Here is a 23601-nt window from a genome sequence, read left to right on the forward strand (position 1 = left end):
TGAAAGCGGAGTAAAACCTTCACTCGCTTTCCTGGGGGGTGGCTCGGCCTCGTGTGGGGGCACGGGGCCGGGCCGGGAGCTCAGGGGGAAATGAGACAATGGGGTGCTGCGGGGCTGCGCTTCCTGCCCGGCCGCGGCAGGAAAGGGCTTTTTTTTTTTCTTCTCCACATCCTTAAAAACAGCGCAAGGAACGGATTTTATTTTGGGTAGCAAGAGGAAGACGCGCCGACAGCCTTAATCGCCGGCACCATTTCCCTTGAGAGGCCGCGGGGCAGCGCCACGACTCCCCCGTGCCCGGGCACGGAGCGGGTTGACCTGGCCGCCGGGCAGGAGGTTGACCTGGCCGCCCTGCAGGTGCCGCCTGGCCGAGGTTCGCCTTCTTCCAGCCCTCCCGTGCGGGCACCCCACGGCTGCGCGCTGACAGCGGGCCCAGCTCCTCCCTCGCTCCCTCCCTCAGCCCCTCAGCCCCTTGCCAGGGGCCGGGCTGCGGGTGTGAAGGAGGGGAGCGGCGGCGGCGGCGGCGGCGCCGCCCTCAGGGTGGGGGCGGCCCTGGGCCGGCGGCCGCCTTTTTCCCCAAGCCGAGCCTGCTCGGGCTGGGCAGGGCTGGGCCGGCGCCGTGTGCTCCCCCCCGGCCGGTCGCCAGCTGCCGCGGCGGGATGAGGATTAAGGCTGCCGGGCCCACGGGCCGCGGGGCTTTGCGGGGCGGCCGGGTGTGAGGTGAGGTGGGGAGAGGAGAGGTGCCGTGAGGGGAGGCGGCCGCCGCGGTGCTGAGGGGGCGGTCGGCTGTGGGGGCTCCGCGCTGGGCACAAGCCCGGGGCTCTGGTGCTGGGTGTGGGGCAGCTCTCGAAGCCCCCATTCCTCAGCCAGAGCCCAGGTGGAGCGATAATGCTGTTCTGGGGGGCTGGAGGCTGGAGAGTGGGGCTGGGTGCGGGCTGGAGGGGAGGGAGGTGGTGGGAGCTCCGTAGGAGCCCCGTGTTATCTGCCTCTGGAGTCTAAGAAACGCTTCTGGGCTGCTGGCATGTCGCTCTCCTTGCCCTGATTTTTCCTCCAGATGCAGCCCTGTGCTGTGAGGGAGCTTCCTCAGCAGGACGTGTCTAACTCTGCTTTCCTCTCCCACCCCCCTGCTAGGTCTGCGTACCTGGGAAATCTGACGCGGTTCTCCTCAAACCAAACAGGTAAAACTGCTTGTATCGTCGGGGTTTTGCTGAAGGCTTCGCTTGCAAGCAAGCATGCAAACTTTGGCGAGTTATGATGCCAAAAAGGATTTTTAGATGCAGACACATTTTTTTTTAATTCATCAGGAAGCTTAGTGGTTCAAAGCATGGATGTTTGACAAGAAGCTTATATGGCCAGCGAGGTAGCCAGTCTGTTCTAGAGGCTGTATCTATGGATACGTGTGGGCCTATAGTTAATTTATTGTACGTAACACAAATTCAGAGTCTTTGTAATGTGATGCTGACTACTAACGCTGAAATATTTAAACTTGACCATTTATTTGTGATTCCATAACTTTCCTTCATCTGATGATTAACTTATTTCAAACTGCAGAGTATATATATATATAATATTTCTTTATAAGCTAAAATTCTTTATTTCTTCCCCTCCCCCTCCAAATACTTCTACATTTTCTTCCTGCTGTCTGGATGTTATATAATCTATACTTAGTTTCCACATTTGAACTCTCAGGATCCCTTGGGATTTAGCTAAAGTAAACACACCCGTTTTAGTCTGACCGTGAGTTGGTAGTGTGTAATAAACATCAATGACTAATGATTCAAAGATAATCCTGCAGTTGTACAGTCTAGACTCTTAGCAAAAGTTTTCTTCCCATAGGGGTGAAAAATAAAACCAAACACCTCAGCAACACAAGTAAAAGTTTTCTGAGTATATGACTGATTTTGGGTAAATATTACCTAAAATGCTTGAAATGTGCTATGCTGCAGTTGTGTAAAATGTCTTTTTTTTTTTTTTTTTTTTTTTTTTAATAACTACAGTACTTGAAGGTTGCCATGTTCATGTTGCTTATGTTTGGATTGCTACTGCAAGAAATCCTGGCTAATTCCCAAGATGAAAATCTTACTGAATTCAAAAACATTCCAGAAGAACCATTATATAGCTACAAAACTATTAACTTGCCAGATGAGCATATTCCATACTTTCTGCACAACAATCAGCACATTGCTGGCATCTGTAAGCAGGACTCTCATTGCCCATACAAAGTAGGTCTGACTTATTTTTTTGTTTGTTTGTTCAAATGTAATTTTGGGGTGGTTTATTCTGGGAGTCCTAGCGGTTTAGGAATGATGATGAATTGGTCTCCTTCCCAGTGAGTTGGCTTCATTAGGAATTGGAACTGCAGGGATGGTGGACCTGAGGATCTGGGCTATTTGTGTCCTGGGACAATTATAGTGTCTCTCAGGCTGAAGCTGGTTTGTAGATTTGGGGATGTGAGCTGTGCTCCCTGTTTTCTGCGTTTTTACTGCAGAACCAACATTTCTAGATCTGCCAGGCAGAGCAGTGGTACTCTCAGCCTGGAGCTTGGAACAATGAGTTTCATGTGAGCTTAACTTTATCGATAGCTGTCAGCAATGTGAAAACTTTGGAATCCTACTCACTGGTTTGGGAAAACTGGTCGTGCTGAAAGACACGTTAAAGACCAGAATAATATTGCTGAGCATATGTGTCTTTTGTGGATCCTCTGCTGTGCAGAAAGAATCAGAGTGTTCTTTCTGAAACAGCTTGGTCTGTTTTCATTCTTTTTATGTAAAATTTGTTAGCAAGAGGTAGTTTGTAAGCTAACTATTTTGCTGTTGCATGATCAAGAGCTATATACAATTATTTTGTCTTACAGAAATACTTGAAGAAACTAAAATCCTGCTGGGGTTATGAGAAATCTTGCAAATCAGATTACAGGTTCAGTTACCCAGTGTGTGATTATGTTGAAACTGGATGGTAAGTTTCATTTTAAATTTATAAAGTACAGTATGTCCAAAAATAAATATAGTGTTCACTTTCGTGTTAGCACGGTAACATTAACTCCACGGCTATTTAGAGTCTAAAGGATGGCTATGCACCTTTGTGCAGATGTTTGGATGTATATATAACATACATCTCTTTCAACATGACTTTAAGCTTTTTAAGGAAGAAAACATTGTTTGAAATACTATCTGCCACAATGTTTTCCTCATTTTTGATTTAGCCTTGAATTCAGATTGCTAAAGTAACCCTGGAGTTCTTTTCTTAGCTTTAAAAAACAAATGAAAAAAACTTTTATAGCCTTCTACGGGAGAATAGCTTTAAATTGTCATTGATGTTTTCCCTTACATGTAGCTGATAAGTTGCTTCCTGTTTTGCATTTTAAATGTCAATAAAGTAACTGGCTGGCTTTTGTGTTCCACTTTCAGTGGAAAAAATGTTTTCTGTTAAAGTTATTACTAGAATTGAGCAATGGCCCTTGGTTTTCCTCTCTCCTTCATACATCAGGGCAAATGATATTGAGACAGCCCAACAGATATTCTGGAAACAAGCTGACTTTGGTTACATACGAGAGAGGCTGAATGAAATGAAAACCCATTGTAAGCCTGCAGTAACAGTAAGCATTCTTGATAGATACTGTACTTTCACTTCCTTGTAAACATATTAAACGTAACTTTTGTTCTTGATAAAATTATTATTTGTTTTTTCTTTTTTAAACAGGGAGATTCATCTCTGACCTGCTCTCAATACCTTCAGCATTGCAGGGCAACTAACTTATACATTGATTTAAGAACTGTAAAGAGAAACCACGACAGGTCTGATCTGCTTTTGTTGTAGTAAAACTAAGTTTTATTATAGTAAAACTAAGGGATGGCAGGGAGATGGACTTGAAGAATGTGATTAATTAAGTTGTATATATAGCTTGTGTGCTTGTTGCCACAGGCCTTGCTTGTCAGAGGCCTGCTGCTGAAGTCTACATTCATGGGAGATCTACATTGCTGATGGGCAATTGAAGTATTTCTTTCTATTGACTGAAGAGAGGACAATCTTTCTGTATCTTGAGATGTTCTTCCTGTATCTTCAGGCACATTCTGTCTTGTTCTAGTGACATGCAAAGCAGAATTGTTTCTGCATAAGGCACTGAGAATGCCTTTCCTATGCTAGATGCCTTTATACCAGAACCAGGAATGGCATTTTAAAATGCATTAAGATCAAAAAGAGGTCAGAACTTGAACCTTGCCATCCTAAAATAAAATGCTGCATAGTGGACAACTTGGGGGAAGGGAAAGTGCCACTGATAGTGGCATTACCCGTTTTTCTTTCTGCCTCATTTTTGAAGTCAGTGTCTTGCACACCTGACTTGGAAAGAGCTGGTTCGTGACTGTGATGCTGATACCCCTCAGAATGAATTTTATTATCTTCTTAACATATCCTGTAAGCAAGTTTGGACAGCACTCTTAGCAATTTGATTTCATGAAACCTGTTATTGCACCTTGTTCACTGTGTGTTGAGTAAAATTCTTGGGTGAATAACTGGATTACGAAACCTGAGGAGACAAAGTGAGATTATTTTTATTAAAAACAAAACAACTTACGGTGCTCCTATAAGTAATCCTAGAAAACCTAATTAAGTACTCATTGGGTATGTGGAAATGATACCTAATAACTTTGAGTGTAGTGCTGTTTTGAAGATTGATGTGTAGAACTCTTGAGAACACCACTCTATTTAGGAAGCATTAGAAAATGCTTCTCTTATGATGAAGAAAATACTCAAGTTTTAAATATTTATGAAGTATCTTGCTAAACTGAGATTAAATAATACTGGCTTGAGTATATAATCTTGATTACGGAGCACTTGTAGCACTGTTGCACAAAAACTGATAGGCTTTCACTAACTTGCAATAGATTCAAAGAAGACTTCTTACAGAAGGGAGAAATTGGAGGTCATTGTACCCTTGATGTTCAAGCATTTTTGGCTGAAGGTCAACGCAAGAGCCCTCTGCAGTCTTGGTAAGAATCACTTGTCTTGGCTACTCCCAAGTTCACTTATCTGTTTTTCTTTTTATTGGCACTAGCAGCTGTGTGTAATGTATTTCACTCTGGGGAAATAGTTATTCCTTTTTAAGGTCAGTTTGAGAGTTTGTATTACATATGTCTAGCAGTCACATCTACATGGAGTGCTGTTCTGAACTATGTTACATGTAATCATATCTTTTCTACCTAATTTACAGCAGTAACAGATTTTGAATGCCTCTTGTAACCTGAGGTTGTAACACTCAGGTGTTTTCTAGAGAAGTTAGCTCTATGCCTAATCTTATGGAAGGAGACAATTCTTTGGTTGTGAAATGCCTTCAAGTTTGCATTTGTGCCTTAGTTCACGCAGTCCTAGTGATGTTGGATCCAGTGCAATGCCTGATCTGGGTGTATATTGATACCCTGCTCACAGGGAGCCTGTGTTCTCAGTGTGAAACAGGCGACAGTCTACAGGCTGAGTAGGAAGGGCAGAGGATGCTTTGTGGTAGCTGGTTTAGTATCATGGGTAACATGTTAGCACTTCAAAGCTGGATTGTCAGTTAACTGATGAAGTATGAAGGAACAGAAGCTACCAAGATGCCTGTAGGAATACTCTTTTTATTCTTTTTTTCATGTTCTCAATTATTTTTTTTTCCCTTTTTTGCTCTGATGGTCAATTTCTGTTAATAACAGCTGCAGAGGAAGAAAAGACTTTTCTCTACCTGCTATAGTTGTCTTAACTGCTCATCCTTGTTTAGATCCAGGAATAATAAATATTGCATCTGCATTCATTATTCTGACCCAAGCATGAAGATCTTGCTGAAGCGTCTCTGGCAATGCAGATCAAGTTGGATAGACTCATGGATCTAGCCTCTAAGGCTCTCCGTTACATCTCTGCTGCCTTGATTTGTAGATCAAAGGTGCTGTTTGCTCCTGAGATCAAAGACAGGGTTTAACTCTTGAAGCTCATAACCTGAAGAACTTTACATTACACTTTCAAATAATTTTAATTGTCAGACTTTATCAGATTTCAGCAGTCCTGTTAAATCAAACTGACTGCATGAACAGTTACTAAATCTTAAATGTATGAAATACATGTGTTCAAGTATGTTAATGTCAAAGCATGCTCTATGTGATTGAATCTTTGTAGGTTTGCAGAACTCCAGACATTTACTGCATTGAACTTCAGGCCCCTAGAGGATGACAAGTGTGATGTTGTTATTGAGAAGCCAACATACTTCATGAAATTAGATGCAGGTAATTGGTATCTTCAGTTTATTTTTTAATACTACAGTAATGCAGTAAAAAGAGCCTGTATCTAGCACTCACTTATACATTATTGCATTTCCATTGTCAAATTCACTTATACTGTCTTTTGAAAGATGGTGTGACTTTTTTTTTTTTCTTTATTTTATTTTTCATAAGGTCAGAAACAAAACTTTCTTTTATGTTTAAAACTTTGAGTTTTTCCACAGATGATCAAAAAAAACCCTTCCGCTTGTCTTGCATGGTCTTCAGCTCTTAACTGTTTTGATTTTTGTGCCTGTGACTCTTTTACAGTCTGTGATTTTGGCTGTGTTTCTGGATGACTGTTTCCGTATTATGAAATGCAGGGTATAGGTGTATACATGTCTTGCAGTAAGTGCTCAGTAATTGAGGATTGTGCATGTTGGAAGATGTGGCAGAGGAAGTGCATTCAAAGACAAAGTTCAAGGGAATAAGTTTTGTTAGTTGATTGAAATACCCCTTAAAAAAAAAAAAAAGCAAACAAAAATCCCACAACCCTCTTTTAATCTTGATGCTTCAAAGTTATCTGTTCTCGACCTGCCGTGGCTTTGCACCTCTCTCATTACAGAAAGCTAAGGTGAATGCTGTTCAACACTATTCTAAAATCCACAATAGCAACAGCACCCAAGCATCTTGAGCGTGAGACAGTGGTATTTGACGTCTTTTTGAAGTTTGCCAACCTTTCTGTTCACACAGTATGTTTTGTGGACAAGTCTTTCTGAAAGAGAATGGCAATGCTGCAGACAGGCAAACAAGGTGCTGTGGAGTAAGCTGTGGTTTAAACTGTGCAGCTGTCTGCTGTGTTCTGACCACATGATACACTGCAACTGTAAAGGGGATTAACTCCTTTATCCCTGCAGGCCTGTATCTTGTATTTTAAGTAAAGCTGTTGTAGTTCCCTGAACAGTAATTGTGGAAGAGTTGCTGTGCTGTTACCTTGTACCTTTTGCAGCTTTGTTCTAGCTGTGCTCAGGAGGTGATTGTGCCCAGCCTATCTGTTTTTGGGAGAGGCAGGGGAGAATTGCTCTTTGAGCAGTATGGGAAGCCCAGGAACTACTTCCTACCATGGCAGCTCTTCTTGGTCAGAAGCTTAAAGATGGGAGCTGTGTGCATGTGGTCCCAAAATTGGTGTCTAGTCCTAGATAACAAGCTGGACTGTGTTACCTCCTTTGTTTCATGATACCTCTTATGCGTTGTGATTTTAAGGTATTAACGTGAGAGACCAAGAGTGAGCAGGAATGCTCTGAGAACGAACCTGAGGAATTACTTGGGCTTTGGCTTCTGTGCAAGTACAAGTTCTGTCTTGTAGTCTGACAGTGAGAGCTTCAGTTTACTCTAATGATAATAAAAAAAAAACACAACAAAAACCTAAGAGCAGTGCCAAAGCCCTGTTTTTAATGTTTTCTGTATGTCTAATTAGTTTTTGTTAGAGCAATAGTTGCTTTCATATACTTCAGAAAGCATTTGTAGTCTGTAATGGGAAATAGTATGTGAAACTTATCTTCTTTCACCATCGTTTTGCTGGTATTCTGATTTCCTTGAACCTTTTAAGATGTTTTACTTCAGATTTCTTACCTGTATTCCTTCTCTTTAAAGGTTTGCTTCTCTAGGGTACATAAGAAGCATTCAGTTAGTCTGGGAGAAAACTAACCTAAAATGCAGGATTCTACTAGAGAGCAAATGCACAAACCATTGAAAAGTGGAAAGGGTGATGTAGTGTTTTGCCAACCATTTTTTTCTTTTTCTCAGGTGTTAATATGTACCATCACTTCTGTGACTTCGTCAATCTTTATATCACACAGCATATCAACAACTCCTTCAGTACGGATGTCAACATAGTCATGTGGGACACTGTAAGTCTGCAGTGCTTTAATGTACTTGTGATGGATTGTATTTCTGCTTTATAGACACTCTGAACCTTTTATTAACCAATCCTTAGCTTTCATGTGGACAGTCAGCTGAGCCACAAGGAACTGATAAGTTTTTGGATCCTGTTAATACAGGTGCATGAACAATGGTAGAAGAACACTAGTAGAAGTTGTTTGAGCATCTGTTGTTTGAAGTTGTTTGAACACTGCGCCATAGTTCATCCTTTGCTAGTACACATTTATGCCTTTTTTGGTGTGCTAAAAAAATCCCATCGTTTGTATTTCTAATATGCAGCATTTGAATATTACATGCTGTTTTCTGTGGACTTTTTTTTTTTTTTCTCTGAGAATATTGAAGTAGACTTACTGAAAACTATTTAATCTATATTTAAAAAGAAATACAGCCTTGCATCTTTCTAAATCAGTAATGTGTGACCTGTAATAAAGAAAACTTAAAAAAAAAAAACAAAAACAAACAAACAAAAAACCACGACAAGCAGCACATATGATACAATTATGATTGATATAATTATTTGATGCATAAATAAATAAATGTATATACACGCATATCAAAACAGGGACTAATATTTAATTCCTTTAGGTAGCTGCCTTATGGCTCCTTCTTGATCACCCCTTAAAATAAAAGTAGATTTTAAGTGGGGCTATTTCTGCTGTACTGCTGAGTTGAAATCATGACTATGTTTGTGAGTAGTAGTAGTTTTAATGTCCTGTATTTAAGTTCTATAGGAGAGTGTTAAACCAAACAAATTAGAATGTGCTGGGTAATGTATATCACCTGCAGAAGTAACAAAACTTTTGATGACTATGATATCATCCCACATCTATTATCTTGTTCTTCTGTAATACTGTATTTTCTTCCTATGTATTTACTGCTGTGACAAATATTCAGCAGAGAATTGCAAATACCTACTACTTGCTATTTATGAAAAATCTCTTTGTCTGGAAGAAACTTTCTTTCATCTTTCCTTAATTCAATTACGTTTTGAAAACTAAAATAAAGGTGCCTGCCAGATAAGCAAGCTCATTAGATTTCCTACAGGAAGCTGTTAATCCAGCTCCAATGGCTTTCTGAAAAGATCAGATGTGTCAGCACTGTAAATTACTTTGGAAATCAATGCTTTTTCTTATATTGCATTGTTGAATCAAATAACTCTTTCAGATGTACCATTCTCAAAGTAAGTATTACCACGGCACTATCATTTTAAATGAGTCTTAACTACTTGATCTGCTTGAGTCCATCACCATGGACAACCAGATGATGGCACCAACTAACTGCTGATGAGCTGTTCTATGCTGATTGAAAGATGGACTTGATCTTATTATTCATTCTCTTTTTTTTCTTGAAGTAATTAGATTTGGGCATACTTTCCAGGTACTGTAGAATCAGTGCACTGTTCTTGTTAAACAGTAATGCCCTCAGATATAGGTTAAACAAAGCAGAAAATGAGTAGAAAACCTACTGGGTGTTGATTTGCGGACTGTTTCTGCAAATGTGGAAAACAATGTTTATAAAGCAATTCTAAGGTGAGCAGACAGGGTTAGAGAGAAGTACTTCCAGCATGGAAGATCAGTTCTCTGGCAGTGCAATTCTTCTAACACATACTACCAGAAAGCAGTATGGATTGTAAAATTTAATGGCAGAAGGAGGGGAAAGCAACACCTCTTCAAGTGGAGGAAATGTGACACCTTTCAGTTTCTTTTGCATTTTAGTAGATGTCCCCTTTCTTCTGCAGTTATTTATAGTCTCATTTTCAAATTTCTTGTGAATGTTTCCACGTAATTTTCAAAGCAGGCTGAACCAGCTCTAAAGCTGTAAGGAAGCTTTAAGCAAGAATTATATTTAATTGCATTCAAAGACTTAGCCCTCAGATGTTTAGGAAGTATTGCAGATCTGAAGGCTTGAGCCTCAATTCTAGGACTGAAGGGCCAATCTCATAGGGAGTTGTTGGTTCTTAAGAAGTTCTGCAGAGCACTTTTGCTAAAGTGAAGTTTTATACTGCTCAGTAGAGAAACTGCCTGGCAGCTTGTCAAACTAGTGCAAAGCCTGGTTTACTGGTTGCTCCTTACACTAAATCAGATCATTGCCTTCAGTTTGAGATACACGTGCAACATGCGAGTGACAATCCCAAACAGGTGGCTTTTAGTTTCAGGAGTCAGGTTTGTGCTTTCTACCTTCCCTCCATTTCTGTTGCTTACATCTAATCTGTGTTCTGTTGTCTCTGGCATAGGCAGTAGGTATTCTTGCTTCTAACTCAGATTCTAATCTGCTGCTGAAGAATTTGTCGATATTGCTGATTTATAGAACTGTTATAATAAAAATCAACTACCTGCCAGACAATTTGAGTTAACTGCTGTTGTAAACACAGCAGTAACATCTGCTTTCTGTCCTAGGCTGGCTTAGGTCCTGTGGTGGTGATGATGTGCTACAAAGTGTGTGTTTAAACATGTATATAGAACTTGTAAGTCATGAAGGGAGTTGTTGTATGCATTTATGTAATCATTATGTCTCTTTTCCTTCCCATCATAGAGCTCGTATGGCTATGGTGACCTGTTCAGTGAGACATGGAAGGCATTTACTGACTATGAGATAATACACCTGAAAACCTTTGACTCTAAAAGGGTATGGAATTTTATATTTTGTTCTAATTCACGGTGACTACATAGTAAATATGACTGCTGCTCCTGGATATAGGTGTTTCAGAAGAGACCATGAATACTTTATATGTGTTTATTTGTGTAATTTGAGAGTGTTACCTTGCCAATGAGACAGAGTTGTAACCTAATTCTGAGGCATGTCTGCACTTTACATAGATGGACCTAACTTCTCTCTCTTCTGAGGAGTGATATTTATGTACTAGTTTCACTTCCACAGCAACCAGTACTGCAGCTAAGGGTTCTCAAATTTTACTGTCTTTCTGTCTTCTGATTCCTGTTGAGGTATATATCTTCCTGTGCAACTGTTAGTGTACCTGCTATTTATCAAAAAAAACAAAAACAAAAACAAAAACACAAAATAACCTGAATCAACAACAAAAATTAAAAATAAATCCCACAAAACAAACACACAGACAAACCAGTAATAGATTTTTCTCTCACCAGAAACATATGAATTCATTCAGAGCTCATTTCAGTCTCTTAAATCTTTTAAACCCAGTCTTAACCTTACCCAGTTTTCTTCTGTTTAGTTCACATTTGTTCTGTTTTTTTGGTGTTTTTGCTTTGTTTGTTTTTAGACCTCTTCCCACACTTGTCTCTGTACCATCTGAACTGAGATCTCCTTTGGGATCAGGATTTCCTTTGTTCTATTCATTTGCACAGTCAAGGAAGTGAGGGTGTTCTTGACAGGAGCACGTAATTGCTAGCTCATTATAAGCAGTGATCCCACTGAATGAGCATGGGATGTGCCAGCGGAAGGTAGCAGTGCAGTGTAACTTCTTGTGATCTTCTTTTGCAGGTATGCTTTAAAGAAGCAGTCTTCTCATTACTGCCTCGGATGCGATACGGCTTGTTTTATAACACACCATTGGTGAGTCCTTTTTATCTTAGCGTTAACCGGATTTGTATATGACACTATAAAGTCTGAGTTAATGAATCTCTCAAATATCTGGCTGAGTTATCATGAAATGTACTGCATTGAAGGACTCTAACTCCAAATGAAATGATCTTCCCTCAGTATTAAGGTTTTGAAGTTACTTTAGCTAGTTGAAAGTAAGTGGTTAGGTGCAATCCTCTGTCTCACGGTTTATGAGATGTGTATTATAACTTTTTAACAGGAGGGCACTGTGAACTTCCTGGTGTTTTTGCAGAGCTCAAGAGCTTATATGCTTGACAGACTTTCCTAGAGGCATTAGTTCATGTGTTTAGGCTATAACAATGAGAGAGACATGTATATTTCAAAAATAAAGTGCCACTTGTGTTGCAGAAAATAGTGATGTGCTTAGTGCAGTGTATGATACTAGGCTTTTGTTCCACAAGAATGGCAAAAGACTGATCCCAAAGAGATTTTTGTGAGCAAAAGAACTTTGTAGTAACAGTTGCTTTTTATTTATTTCAGATTTCTGGCTGTCATGGAACAGGCCTATTTAGAGCATTTTCACAGCATGTGTTACACAGATTAAATATCACACAAGAGGGACCCAAGGTATGATAAATGAGCAATAAAACTGTAATATGGAGCTGACAGCTCTTACCGGAGAAACAGCATCAGCTAGTTGGTGTGGAGCTATCCTAGCGTGGAATAGGAGCACATAGTGCACTTTGTCCTTTCCTGTGATTCTTGGCATTTTCCAATAAGTCAGTCTGTTCTATAACGAACTTCAGCAAACACTTGTGTATGTCTGCGGCAGCTGCCTTCATGTCTTCCTTCCATAGGACAGACTTTAGAACATCTTCCTTCCAACTCTAGGGTCTCCTCCCTGCTGATAAGACCCTGCCCTCAGGTCCAGCAGACAGGATCCCACAAAGCAATGCAGCAAGCTTGTTCTATGCAGACATGCTCTTTATCAGTCCTCATAGCTATTGCTGAGCTCCAATCAGAGAAGGAAATGATTGAGTTTGGTCCTTCAGTTCCTCCCTGGTACCATCTCTCTGGCCCTGAGCTTCTCTGTTGTAGACACTGGTAGTTTTCACAAATTGTTGCAATGGCTGCATTGATGGATACAGCGGTCCTGGATTTCTTGAAGTATTTGCTGGAGAGCAGCCTACATATTATCGCTGAGGGGCACATATTCAAAGCACTGCACAGGCATTTAGTTACGATTCTCCTGCTGACACTAATGGGAGTCATGCAGTTAAATCTCTTTATTTCACTTGGAACGTTTACTCCCATGAGTCCAATTAATTTAAAGAGGTAAAAGGAGGAACTGTTATAGAAGTAAATTATTTTTTCCGAGGATCTTGTGCGCAAGCCTTCCTGAAAACTGCTTTCCTGCTTTCAAAACTTGTGTGATGTGTAATACAAAGGCTCTTTTGTACTAAATAAAACAAAATGTTCTATTTTTTGTTAATAGTCAGACTTTCAAGCAGTTTTTGACACTTTTAATCTGTTGGAAAATACAATGTGAATTTTAAGGTGGTTACATCATCTTCTACATGAGGAGGGGATGTATTTAGTTGCTTAAATAACTGCCAAAAGTAAATATGGAAGTTGTGTGTGTTTTTTTTTTAAGTGAAGTCTGCCTCATAGCTAACATTGCTGCTTCTTTCTTTTTAGGATGGGAAAATTAGAGTCACAATACTTGCACGCAGTACAGATTACCGGAAAATATTAAACCAGAATGAGGTGTGGTCCTTTTTATTTTTAAAACCAATTCATCATAAGTTAATTTTGCTCAATGAAATGATTTTTTTCAGGCACAGCCAAGACATCTGTCCACTAACAAATCTTGGACAAATACTTTCAGTGCTAATGATTTCTTCTAGTGTCTTCTATCCAGTTTCTGTACACCAGATACTGAACCTTGCTGCTCTCTTTCAATGGAAATCTATAGATGTAATAGTAAAAGTATATCCTCTTATCGAACAGATGCTGCACAATTTCTAACAAAATTAAATAATTTTGCTTTCAGATAATTCTTTTGTTTCTAACATTCCAATTGTTGAAGGCTCTAACAAAACGTTTTGTTATGCTTGCAGATCAAGATACATAAGCAGTTGTATCCGACAGTATGCATTCAAAACTAAATTTTTATATTGAATCACTGTTTTTTGAATCATACAGCTTAGTGAACTTTTGGTGGAGCTTCTCTGGTGATAAAAATGATAACATCAATTTTTTATCTCTTCATTCTGATCTGTTAGTACCTGAGAAAAATGAATTGGCATTGTTATCCCCAACTTATTTAAGGGAGAAACAGGCTTGTTTGATGCAACAGCTTGGTGGCAGGCCAGGGCTCAGATCACTGGACTTGTGCATTATCTGCTAGACTGGCTATAGGGCCTGCCTACACTGCTATATGCAGCGTGTTTTCTGATAATAAGCACGTAACAGAAAGGGAGAAGTTTATCTTTTGGAAATCCGACCCAAAGCATCACATCTTCCTGCCATTCCCAGCAAAACTGCTACTACTGTGTGTGGTTTGGGAATTGGGCCCTGGAGCATACAGAAGTCAACCATAGTCTCTGGGAGAGTTCAAGAGATCCAAGTCTCCTCTGCAGTGGCTGCTCTGCTAGGAATAATGTAGGTATCCTAGATGGAAATGTAAAAAAATAGAGGAACATCTTTATATGACAGTGTTCTGTCTTCCTAATTGTAATTCACTGGTGAGGAGGTGGAGTGTGTGAAACAGGAGTGCAGGGAAAGAATTAATTGAAGCACCATGAATTGAACACCAAATCACTGTCCTTTTTTTTTTTTTTTTTTTTTTTCCCCCTCCTTAGCTTGTGAATGCTTTGAAAACAGTATCAACGTTGGAGGTCAAAGTGGTAGACTACAAATACAAGTACGTATGTTGATAGAGAAAACTAGTGTGGTTACATGCTGTTGGTGGGTGGTGGAAGCTGTTTTCAAGCAAAGGTATACATGCCCCAATGTCTAACCTTTGCGAAATCCAAGACCTGGCAAGAAAGAATGAATGCTTCTGAGGGAGTGGTGGGTGAGCTAGTTAAGCCCTTCAATCCTATGATGCAACACTTAGAATGAATAGCTAAAGTTAGTAACCTCAGGTTAAAACTGGAATGAGCAAGTTTTGAAATCATTTTTTGTTTCTTCCCCTCTCCCCAAAACAGCTGTGTTACCACCACCCTTATGTGTTTGCTAATGCTCTTTGGCTACTGGTAGTTAATAGGGATTTCTTGTGTAGGATGCTAGCATCTTATTTTATATGACTTTTAAGTTGGGTTATCATTCATTACTAAATTCTTTGCTGCTCTGGTGGCCCCGAAGACACATCTAGGTCAGTTTGTGGTGCCCAGATGTTCTAGGCACTGTGCCAGGAAGAAATGGTTTGAAGAAAAGTTCCCAAGTGGTGCATTCCTGTGCCAGATGGCAGCAGCTTGCATGTAGTCGGTGGTTTTGTCGCGGAGCATGCGGAAACAGCAAGGAACTGAATCAGCAGTGCGAGATCAGTGCTTTGACCCAAGCAGAGACAGAATGAGGAAGTCAAAAGTGGCTCATTTCCTCTGTCAGCGACAGCATTTGAGCAGGCTAATAATGTAGAAGAGGGTGGATACCCTTGAGACAACATCTAGACAGACATATTCTTTGAAAGCATAACCAAGTGATGCTTCCACAGTTCCTGTGCTTGTCTAAACTGTAGTAGCGTTCACTAAGAGATTTCCACAGCTGTCCTGCTCCCATCATAGTTAAAGGGTTTCCTTGATGTCTACCCTTATAGCACTTTAAGCAGTACACGTTTTCTTGTTGCAGTTTAAGCCAGTTTCTTTCTATTGTCCTCAAAACTGTCAGAGAGGAAGTTGCTCTCTTCCTTTTAAATGTATGAACTGTTAGTATGCAAATGAAGCCTGTTGTGATTTCCCTTTTCAATTGTCTGCCTTACAGTTCAGTATCTTTTGTCCATTTTTAATTTGTGTGCTCAGGGAAACCTGGTTATTTAGAGAGAATACTGTGTTTGGAGGTCACATTCAAAGGGAGAGAGTTCCAGGCAGGAGCTGAAAATAAATAAAATAAACCTGAGCTTCCTTATTTCTGCTTGGTACCCTGTGTATAAGTTTGGGTTGGACATCTGCATCTTTGAGATGGAGTTGTATGCTTTTACAGTCCATTTAGTCCATTAAAAACAGTTTAGATCCTTTGACTTTTTTTTGAAAGATGAGATTTTTTTTGACGTTGCTTAAAGCAGGTTTTTAAAAAAAAAAAACTTCCAAACTAACACGAGCTTTAACTTACCAATAAAATCAAATTTTTGCAACAGACTCTTGTTAATGTGAAGTTTTTGAAACCTGTCTGCATTTCTTCTAATTCCATGCTGAGTTATTGCTTGCTGAAGCATTTGTGATTCTTAGTATTGTTCCTTGAAAAATCAATTCTCTCTTTCAGTATTCCCTTAAGTTAATTTTGTGCTTTCTACATGTAACTAATTCTTGCTGAGATGGATAGGCATGCCAGATCACTATTTTTGTTGTGTTGTCTGCAGGGAACTTGAATTTTCAGAGCAATTGAGAATCACGCATAACTCTGATATATTCATTGGGATGCACGGAGCTGGACTTACCCATTTGCTCTTTCTACCAGATTGGGCTGTTGTTTTCGAACTGTAAGTCTATTTTTTTCTCTTCCCCCTCTATTATATACACAACTACTAATGTCTGTTTATGTGTGTTAATGAAGTACTGTCCCCTGCTAGTATTTTACGAAGAACATTTCTCTTGCATTGTCCTCTAGACTTCGTTTTTGGCAGTCTCTTCTTCTGGGAATAGAAAGCGAGGAAGCTTTCATTATAAAATATAGTGTAACTATCATACAGGCTTACCTTTTTTAGGTGTCATAGTATAAATAAAATGCAGCCTAGTTGGCAACTGTCTGTGGGAAAACCTTTTTAAAGCATCGCTGGTCAGATTCTGCCAGGTGGGTCTGAGATATAGTATTTTGGTGATCTGTCTGATGATGCATGTCCAGGCTGTTGAAGATTGCCCTGAAGGGTATGTGCCCCTTTCCATACCTGGGAGCACCACTTGCTAGCCAGGCTCAGCTGAGTGTTATCCTGTCTTATCTAAATTTCTCCAGTAGTTTTATTTCAAACGTATTTTTGTTATGAAGCTGGCTTAGTTGGCATTCCAATTCTATAGAACTAAATAAAATGCAACATGCTTGTCCAAAGAGCACTGAATTTCCCATCCTGGGGAAATTCTGCTTAAAACCCCTGCAATAAGGAAGGCTGCTTTTTACACGCCCAAGAGTTGGTACAGCTGGGCAGGGACATGTCTGATGCACAGATTTGTCTCAGATTGCCTCCTTGACCACATCTTAAGCACAGGTAGGTAGCCTTTGTTCTTGTTTCTAGTGGAACAGAATTTGTCTGTGGTTTTGTTGCCTTGGAACTGGACAGCAAATGCTTGGACTTTGAAGTTCTTTTCCTGTTTCACGCTAGTTAACTTCAACGCAATATGTAGGTAAATATTCTGCCTGTCCCTAGATACAACTGTGAAGATGAACGTTGTTACCTGGATCTGGCAAGGCTGAGAGGCATTCATTACATCACTTGGCGAAAAAGAAATAAAGTATTCCCTCAAGACCAGGTAATGGTGGCTAGCTGTGGAAGGGTGGGGTTGTTCTTTCTACTGTGACTTTAGGAGTTTAAAGGCTAGCTTATTTTTACCCATCTCTGCTGTGAAATTTTAAATATGATTTTCATTCTTTAGACTAAATTAAATTCCATGTTGTGATCAATAAATCATTTTATATTAATGGCTACAGTAAGAAGAAAAATTGAGTTAGTTGACCATTAACTTTCTCTTCTTCTTTTTTTTTTTTTTTTGAATGTAAGATATATGGAATCTTCTTCTGTCTGAAAGGCCTTATTTTATTTTTCTAGGGGCACCACCCAACACTGGGAGAACATCCAAAATTTACAAACTACTCTTTTGATGTGGAAGAATTTATGTACTTGGTGCTTCTGGCTGCAAATCATGTTTCACAGCATTCCAAGTGGCCATTTAGGGTAAAGCATGATGAATTCTAGATTAGACTGAAATATTATTTTTTAAATAATGCTCCATAAAATATTGTAACAACATAAAGCGAAATGCTGGTGTGAAAAAAGTAAACCTCTACGAGGGAAGTAACTCATTAATTTGTCAGACCACTTAAGGGCACCCTACCGTACCTTCATCACCCATCTCTTTAATTCTGTGGGTTTTCCAAATATAAAAATTATCAGAATATTTTTTTATTTTTCCCAACTATATTTTTACATTCCAGATTGTGAAATACTTGTCTTGGTACAAAGATATGTCCATCCATTTCATTTAAGATTTTGGGGGAGGTTAGATACTAATTTGTTAAAAATGTATGCCTATTAATAGGTAAGGAAATGCTAGGGGATGAAAAGTGTTACAGATTGGTTTCTCAGAGTGGCCTCTGTGGGAATGAAATAGGCCTGTCAGAGTTCCTCTTTTAAAGAAGCTGGATGCTTTTATGCAGTCCTGCATCTGCAGGTAAAAATCTGAATAGGAATTGTCATCTTACTGTAAGGCACTGCCCAGTATGTCATGTAGAGTCAAGTTACATGACACAGTAGTTCTGAGATGTCTGGTTAGTTCCTTTGTGTCACTGTTTGTCATTGCTGTGCTTGGCCATTTATTGTTTTTAGGTTAGAAGAGCTTCCTTTGAAAAATAGTGATTGTAAGAATTAAGCAGTTAAGGAAACTTTAATTTTAGTCATTTAATACAACAGAAACTGCAGACTTCTATTTCAAGTTCAGAAACATTTTCAAGGTAGAGAGCAGTGTGTCTGATGTTCTTGCATTTGAATATAAACTTTGACTTCTCCCTCTTGTTTTAAATGCTAAAATATAACAGGTCTGCTCAGTAGGGTTAATCAATCTTCTCTCTTAAAGCAAATAAATCTTTTGCTAACTCCAGGTAATCTGGACGTTTCCTACGTTTCACATAAAACAGCACTTCTGCAATAAAAAACCCAAGTAAATTGGAATAAAACTTCATCCTTTTTGAGGATGCTAATGGGAATGGATTTTTTTTTTATGACAAATGATAAGACACATAGGGTGTCTTTCAGCTGCAGCTGGAAGGAAATGAAATCATTAGGAATCTGTTTTCGGAACTGCCAAAAGTCTGATCTACTAATATTTTTTTTTTTTTTTTTTTTTTTTTAAAGTTGAAGAGTCGATCTAGAAAACTTTGGAAAATCCTTCCCCGGTCAGTAGCATAGTTCACTGTTTACACTGAAGGAAATCTTAAGCCAAAGTTGAGTTCTTTATAGAATTTCCTCAATAGCACCAACATGTGAGCTCTGGGGGGAAGGCAGGCTGGGGATGAAAAAGTAGTTCTGTTTTCTTAAGAGGGGCCAGAAGGATGTGTGGAAGAATCATTTTCAGTGTGATTTAAAAAACTAAAAAAAATAAAAATTCCATTACACTATGGATTTTCTTTGAGACTGTATTCCCATGGTAGACTTGCAGTATAATCACACAGTCTCAGTGGCTTGAAGCAAGGCATACATCTGTATGCAAAAGCAAGACAGTTACAGTAAATGTAAACACTCCACTGGTATAATTGTAGATATTATTGACCGCCGTTCCCTAACAGTCATAGGCAATTTCACAGAGTGTAGGTACATTTACTGACCTGCCTATACTGGTAAAAATGAGTTACGGTAAGCATAATTTTCATATAGATCTCTTGTGACCTTAAGCAGTGCATAGGAAAAGCTAGATACAGCTGATACCCAAGGTATATTGAGGTGTTTGGTGCAATTTTTAGTGTATTGTGTTTCTGATGGATAAAATTCTTTTACATTAAAGAATCTTGGAAGCAAAATTGCACTTCTTGATATGGGGGGGAAAACCTTTGAGAAATACAATTTCCTGTATTTGTGTATTTTTAATCTTTTTAGGATTTTTAAAGAAATAAATGTTTAAAACTTAAGTCAATAAAATGTCTGAGGAGAGAAAAAAATGCAATAACTCAAAATAAAGACATTTTAAGGAAGAATTGTGCACAGATGTATTTGATAACTTTTCTAATAAAAGCTTTTTAATAAAAAAGGTATAAAACTTTTGGTCATAGTTTGTCAGATTTTGGAGGCAAGTGTTTTTAGATGCTGTTAGTTGCCTAGAGTCATGTCTCTGTCTTCCTGCCATGACCGAACTGATACTCAGTTATTTATCTGGGAATCATTCACAGGTCATGCTGTTATATTGTGCTGATGGCTTTGTTGCTGGGGGGTTTATGATTATTTTGTGGAATGTATTTGTGTATGTTTAACTTCCTGTGCTGCAGATGATGCTGTTGAAGCCAGTGTGTGAGTACAAATGTGTTTGCATCTTTACAGAAGCAGCTAATGAGGAGCTTTGCTTTCATGCTATGCTAGGACTCACTAAAGCAAGTGGCCAACCATATGCCTGTGTGTGTGGAGGAGAGGCTGTGGGGACTTAATCCAAGGGCAAAATATCCTGATAATGTTTCAGCAAATTTGAGTGTAATGTCAACAGTTGATGGCCAACGTATCCTTTAGCCTTTATGGCTTAGTATTACTGGGATGAAAAATACTAATTTGTTGACTTGATTTACGAATAGTCACAAAATTATCTTGGCAGAAGAAAGCTTTTATTGGATTGATGGGAATTTGATGATAAATCCTGAGAGAACTTGGACAACAGCAAAGATGTGGCTTGAGTGACTTTCTTAAAGAGGGTCTGGGCCATCTCGCTCTGCCTGCAAATTGGAATGAGAAAGAATCCGGGGGAGTTTGAGCCACTTGTTCTTTAGGCAAGGTATAGTTTTGGGTTATATTTTCCTAACAGACTGTAGGAATTTTGTTCCTTGCTACTTTTGATTTTTTTTTTTTTTTTTTTTTTTGTCTGTAGTTCACTGATGTATAGAGTCTGTTTTTAACTGGCACGTTGGCACCAGCATGATGAATTTAGCTTTGGCACTTAATGAATGCTGCCAATCCTGAATACCACCAGGATTGCCTGTGTTTCATGTACAGTGTAAACTGAGAGCTGGTTTTGAAATAAAAATTAACTTATGGATGCATGTGGTGTCTTTCCTTTTTGCTTCAGATATCTTCAAGATGTAGTTAAACTTTTTCTTTGTGAAGTTCTGTGGGAGTTGGGTAAGTGTGAGAAATGATGTGGGAGGGGGAGGTGGTAAATCAGGATTATTAATCTTAAGGATACTTTTGTAAATATTAAGGCAATACATTCTTAAAACAAATTAAATAATGAGACTTAATTCTTGCTGTTAATCTTACTGTCTGTACGATTCATGAGAACACCGAGGGTTTAGAATATCTTTTTTTTTTTTTTTTTTTTTTTAAGCAGGAGAGAAATTAAGGAAATATTCTTGAGAGCTTTTTACCTACCTGAAATGGTAAAACATGAAGGGACAAATTTATTGGATTCCAATATTGAAGGACTGTTTCAATTGTCTGTGTTTGCATTGAAGATGAGCTTTTACTTCTGCTCATCTGAACATGCATTTCTTATTGTTTTAGACCAAAAAAAGTCCATATCACTGGTCCTAAATGCTCTTATAGCTTTGGACCCTGAATAAAATAGTGTATATATAATAAAATAGATAATAATAATAATAAATAATGAAAACATAGAAATAAATATATATATATAGTGTGTGTGTATGTGTGTATATATATATATATAAAAAATAAAATAGAAATCCAGCCAAAATAGTTTGGCTCTTCACATATTCCTACATGATTTCTCATCATCCTTCTTGTATTTCAGTTCTCCATCTCAGACTCTGGGCATGAGGGCTCAAAACCTGCAGCTACTGGAGCTACAGATCTGCTCTTAATGGGAGCTGCTCCTGTCTACAGCCATCTTTTATCAGCTTGGGTGTGGGCTCCCTATAACTTATTTCAGCCAGTCAGCAGGCTTAGCAAAAAATGGAGTTTAAACTCTTTGCCAGAGACTCATTTTTTTCCCCTGTAGATTAAGACTGTGGTGTAAGGGATGACTGAGCTGCTCCACTGGTGTGGCAGCACCTGGAAGCAGGCAGACAGGTTGCGGTGGCCTTTCTAAAAGAAACTAGAGCTGGAAGGAAATGACTGAGCCCATCGCTTCAGAGCCAGACAACTCAAGGGAAGTGTGCAGAAATTCCATCAGAACAGAGTCCAGAATGAAGGTAGCAAAAGCATTATTGTCATGAACTCCAAGGAGGGACAGGGGTTGGGGAAAGGAAAGGTCCTGAACTCCCCCTGAAGCAGGAAAGGAGGGCAGCAGCAGCCCCTGACCAGGTGGTGATTTGGGGAGAATGGCCAGGCTAGAAACTGGGGGGTGACTTGAAGCTGGGCTGGAGGGAAGAGTTGGAAAGGGAAAGGGAAGTGGCGAAAACACCTCTGTGGTGTTTTGCAACAGCTTTAGATGTTTTTTTTTTTTTTTTTTTTTTTTTTTTTTTTGTTTTTGTTTTTTAATAGGTTGCTTTCCTTTCTTAGAAAGATAAAATATTTTTATAATACTTTATTCCTGTTGTCACTGTTAGCTTTGACAACAAAATAAAGAGAAGTCTGTATCTTTCCCTTCTATTTGTACTTGCTTCTGTTTTAACTTCCTTTTGTTAACATTCAATGGCCAATAAAAAGATGAATAGAAGCAGAAAAAAAAAAAAGACACTGATTGAAAATAAAAATACTTGAATTTGGTTGGATAAGTGTAAATTACAACATGGCATCAATGTCTTGGTTTTTTTTTTTTTTTTTTTTTTTTTTTTTAATCAGATCTGCTTTTGGCCCATACTAATAAACAAGTATTTGAAGGAGAAGATAGTGCATAAAACTTAAAACTCTGAACAGTGAATGAGAAATCAATTGTCTAAAGGTTTACTATACCGTCCCTTAGAATTTAGGTTTATTTTATTAGCTGCTTGTTGTCATTTAACCCGGCTGGCAACTAAACACCACACAGCAATTCACTCACCCTTCTGGCTGGGCAGAGCGAGAAGCTGAGAAGTCCTTGGCTTCGTGTAAGCGCTGCTCTGCAACAACTGAAACATCTGTGTTATCAACACTCTCCTCATCCTAATCTAAAGCATAGCACCCTACCAGCTACTAGGAGGAAAATTAACTCTATCCTAGCTAAAACCAGGACACTGCTGAATATCACCAGCTCAGGACTTGAAATCTGCTTTTCTGGCAGTGTGTTCATGGTCAATAACCCAGCTGTACGTTGTGTCTAGCTCCTTTTTTTTATTTTTAATTTATGTTTAGGTCTTCTAAGCTTTTCAGAAATGCACGCATGCACTCAGTACAACGCTGTGAGATTACAACATTAACTAAGGTGCCTCTTCTTCTTTCTGATGATCTTTGTCAACTGTAAAAGTCTTGCCTTGGGCTGTACATCTGACTTCCAGTTATGGCAGAAACATATTTACTATGTATTTTCGCAGATTGCAGTAGGTGGCACTAGAGCCCTTTCAAACGTCTTGGCTTTTCAAAAGGAACCTAATTTCAAATGCAAGGAATCAGCTCACAGAGGAGCGCAATAAAGCAATAGCTCCTGCAGGTGAGGATTTTGGTTTTCCTTCTTCCTGTTTGTGGAAGGAAATGCCTTGAAAAATTAATCTAGGGGGATTTTAGGTTTTAGTGTAGGATACTCGGATGCTATAATATCAGAATATTTTTTTACAAGTTTTCTTTAAGCAGCTTAGTTGGTTTTGAAAAAAAAATAATTTTAAATTGATCTTTTGTAACAAAGTTATGTTTCTCATTTTATTGTAAAAGTATTTTGTTCCAAACTGTCACTTTTTAACAGTTGAAACAGTTCCTGTTCTGCTGCAA

At 39.0% G+C, this 23601-nt stretch overlaps 1 protein-coding gene across 2 annotated transcripts; it reads left to right on the forward strand.

Annotated features, from left to right (window-relative positions):
• Nucleotides 1-278: 278 nt before the first annotated feature.
• Nucleotides 279-19855, forward strand: EOGT (EGF domain specific O-linked N-acetylglucosamine transferase). Of its 2 annotated transcripts, none has more exons than XM_084530888.1 (17): nt 279-370; nt 1129-1175; nt 1995-2219; nt 2852-2952; nt 3484-3592; nt 3697-3791; nt 4881-4985; nt 6139-6245; nt 8025-8128; nt 10692-10784; nt 11619-11690; nt 12219-12305; nt 13377-13445; nt 14543-14604; nt 16258-16377; nt 17257-17359; nt 17656-19855. In XM_084530888.1, the coding sequence occupies exons 3-17, from the start codon at nt 2010-2012 to the stop codon at nt 17800-17802; spliced, it is 1584 nt and encodes a 527-aa protein (XP_084387014.1). In that variant the 5' UTR covers nt 279-370; nt 1129-1175; nt 1995-2009; the 3' UTR covers nt 17803-19855. The 2 variants fall into 2 exon arrangements, with proteins under 2 accessions (XP_084387014.1, XP_084387013.1); XM_084530887.1 differs by lacking the exon at nt 279-370 and adding an exon at nt 545-717.
• Nucleotides 19856-23601: the final 3746 nt, after the last annotated feature.

Source organism: Aythya ferina, assembly GCF_964211825.1.
Source record: "Aythya ferina genome assembly, chromosome: 10".
Taxonomy (NCBI): Eukaryota; Metazoa; Chordata; class Aves; order Anseriformes; family Anatidae; genus Aythya; species Aythya ferina.

Coding starts and splice junctions, on each gene's coding strand:
- EOGT (XM_084530888.1), top strand. CDS start 2,010: ATGTTCATGTTGCTTATGTTTGGATTGCTACTGCAAGAAATCCTGGCT. Junction 10,785..11,618: donor AAACCTTTGACTCTAAAAGG/GTATGGAATTTT, acceptor CTTCTTTTGCAG/GTATGCTTTAAAGAAGCAGT. Junction 11,691..12,218: donor TGTTTTATAACACACCATTG/GTGAGTCCTTTT, acceptor TATTTATTTCAG/ATTTCTGGCTGTCATGGAAC.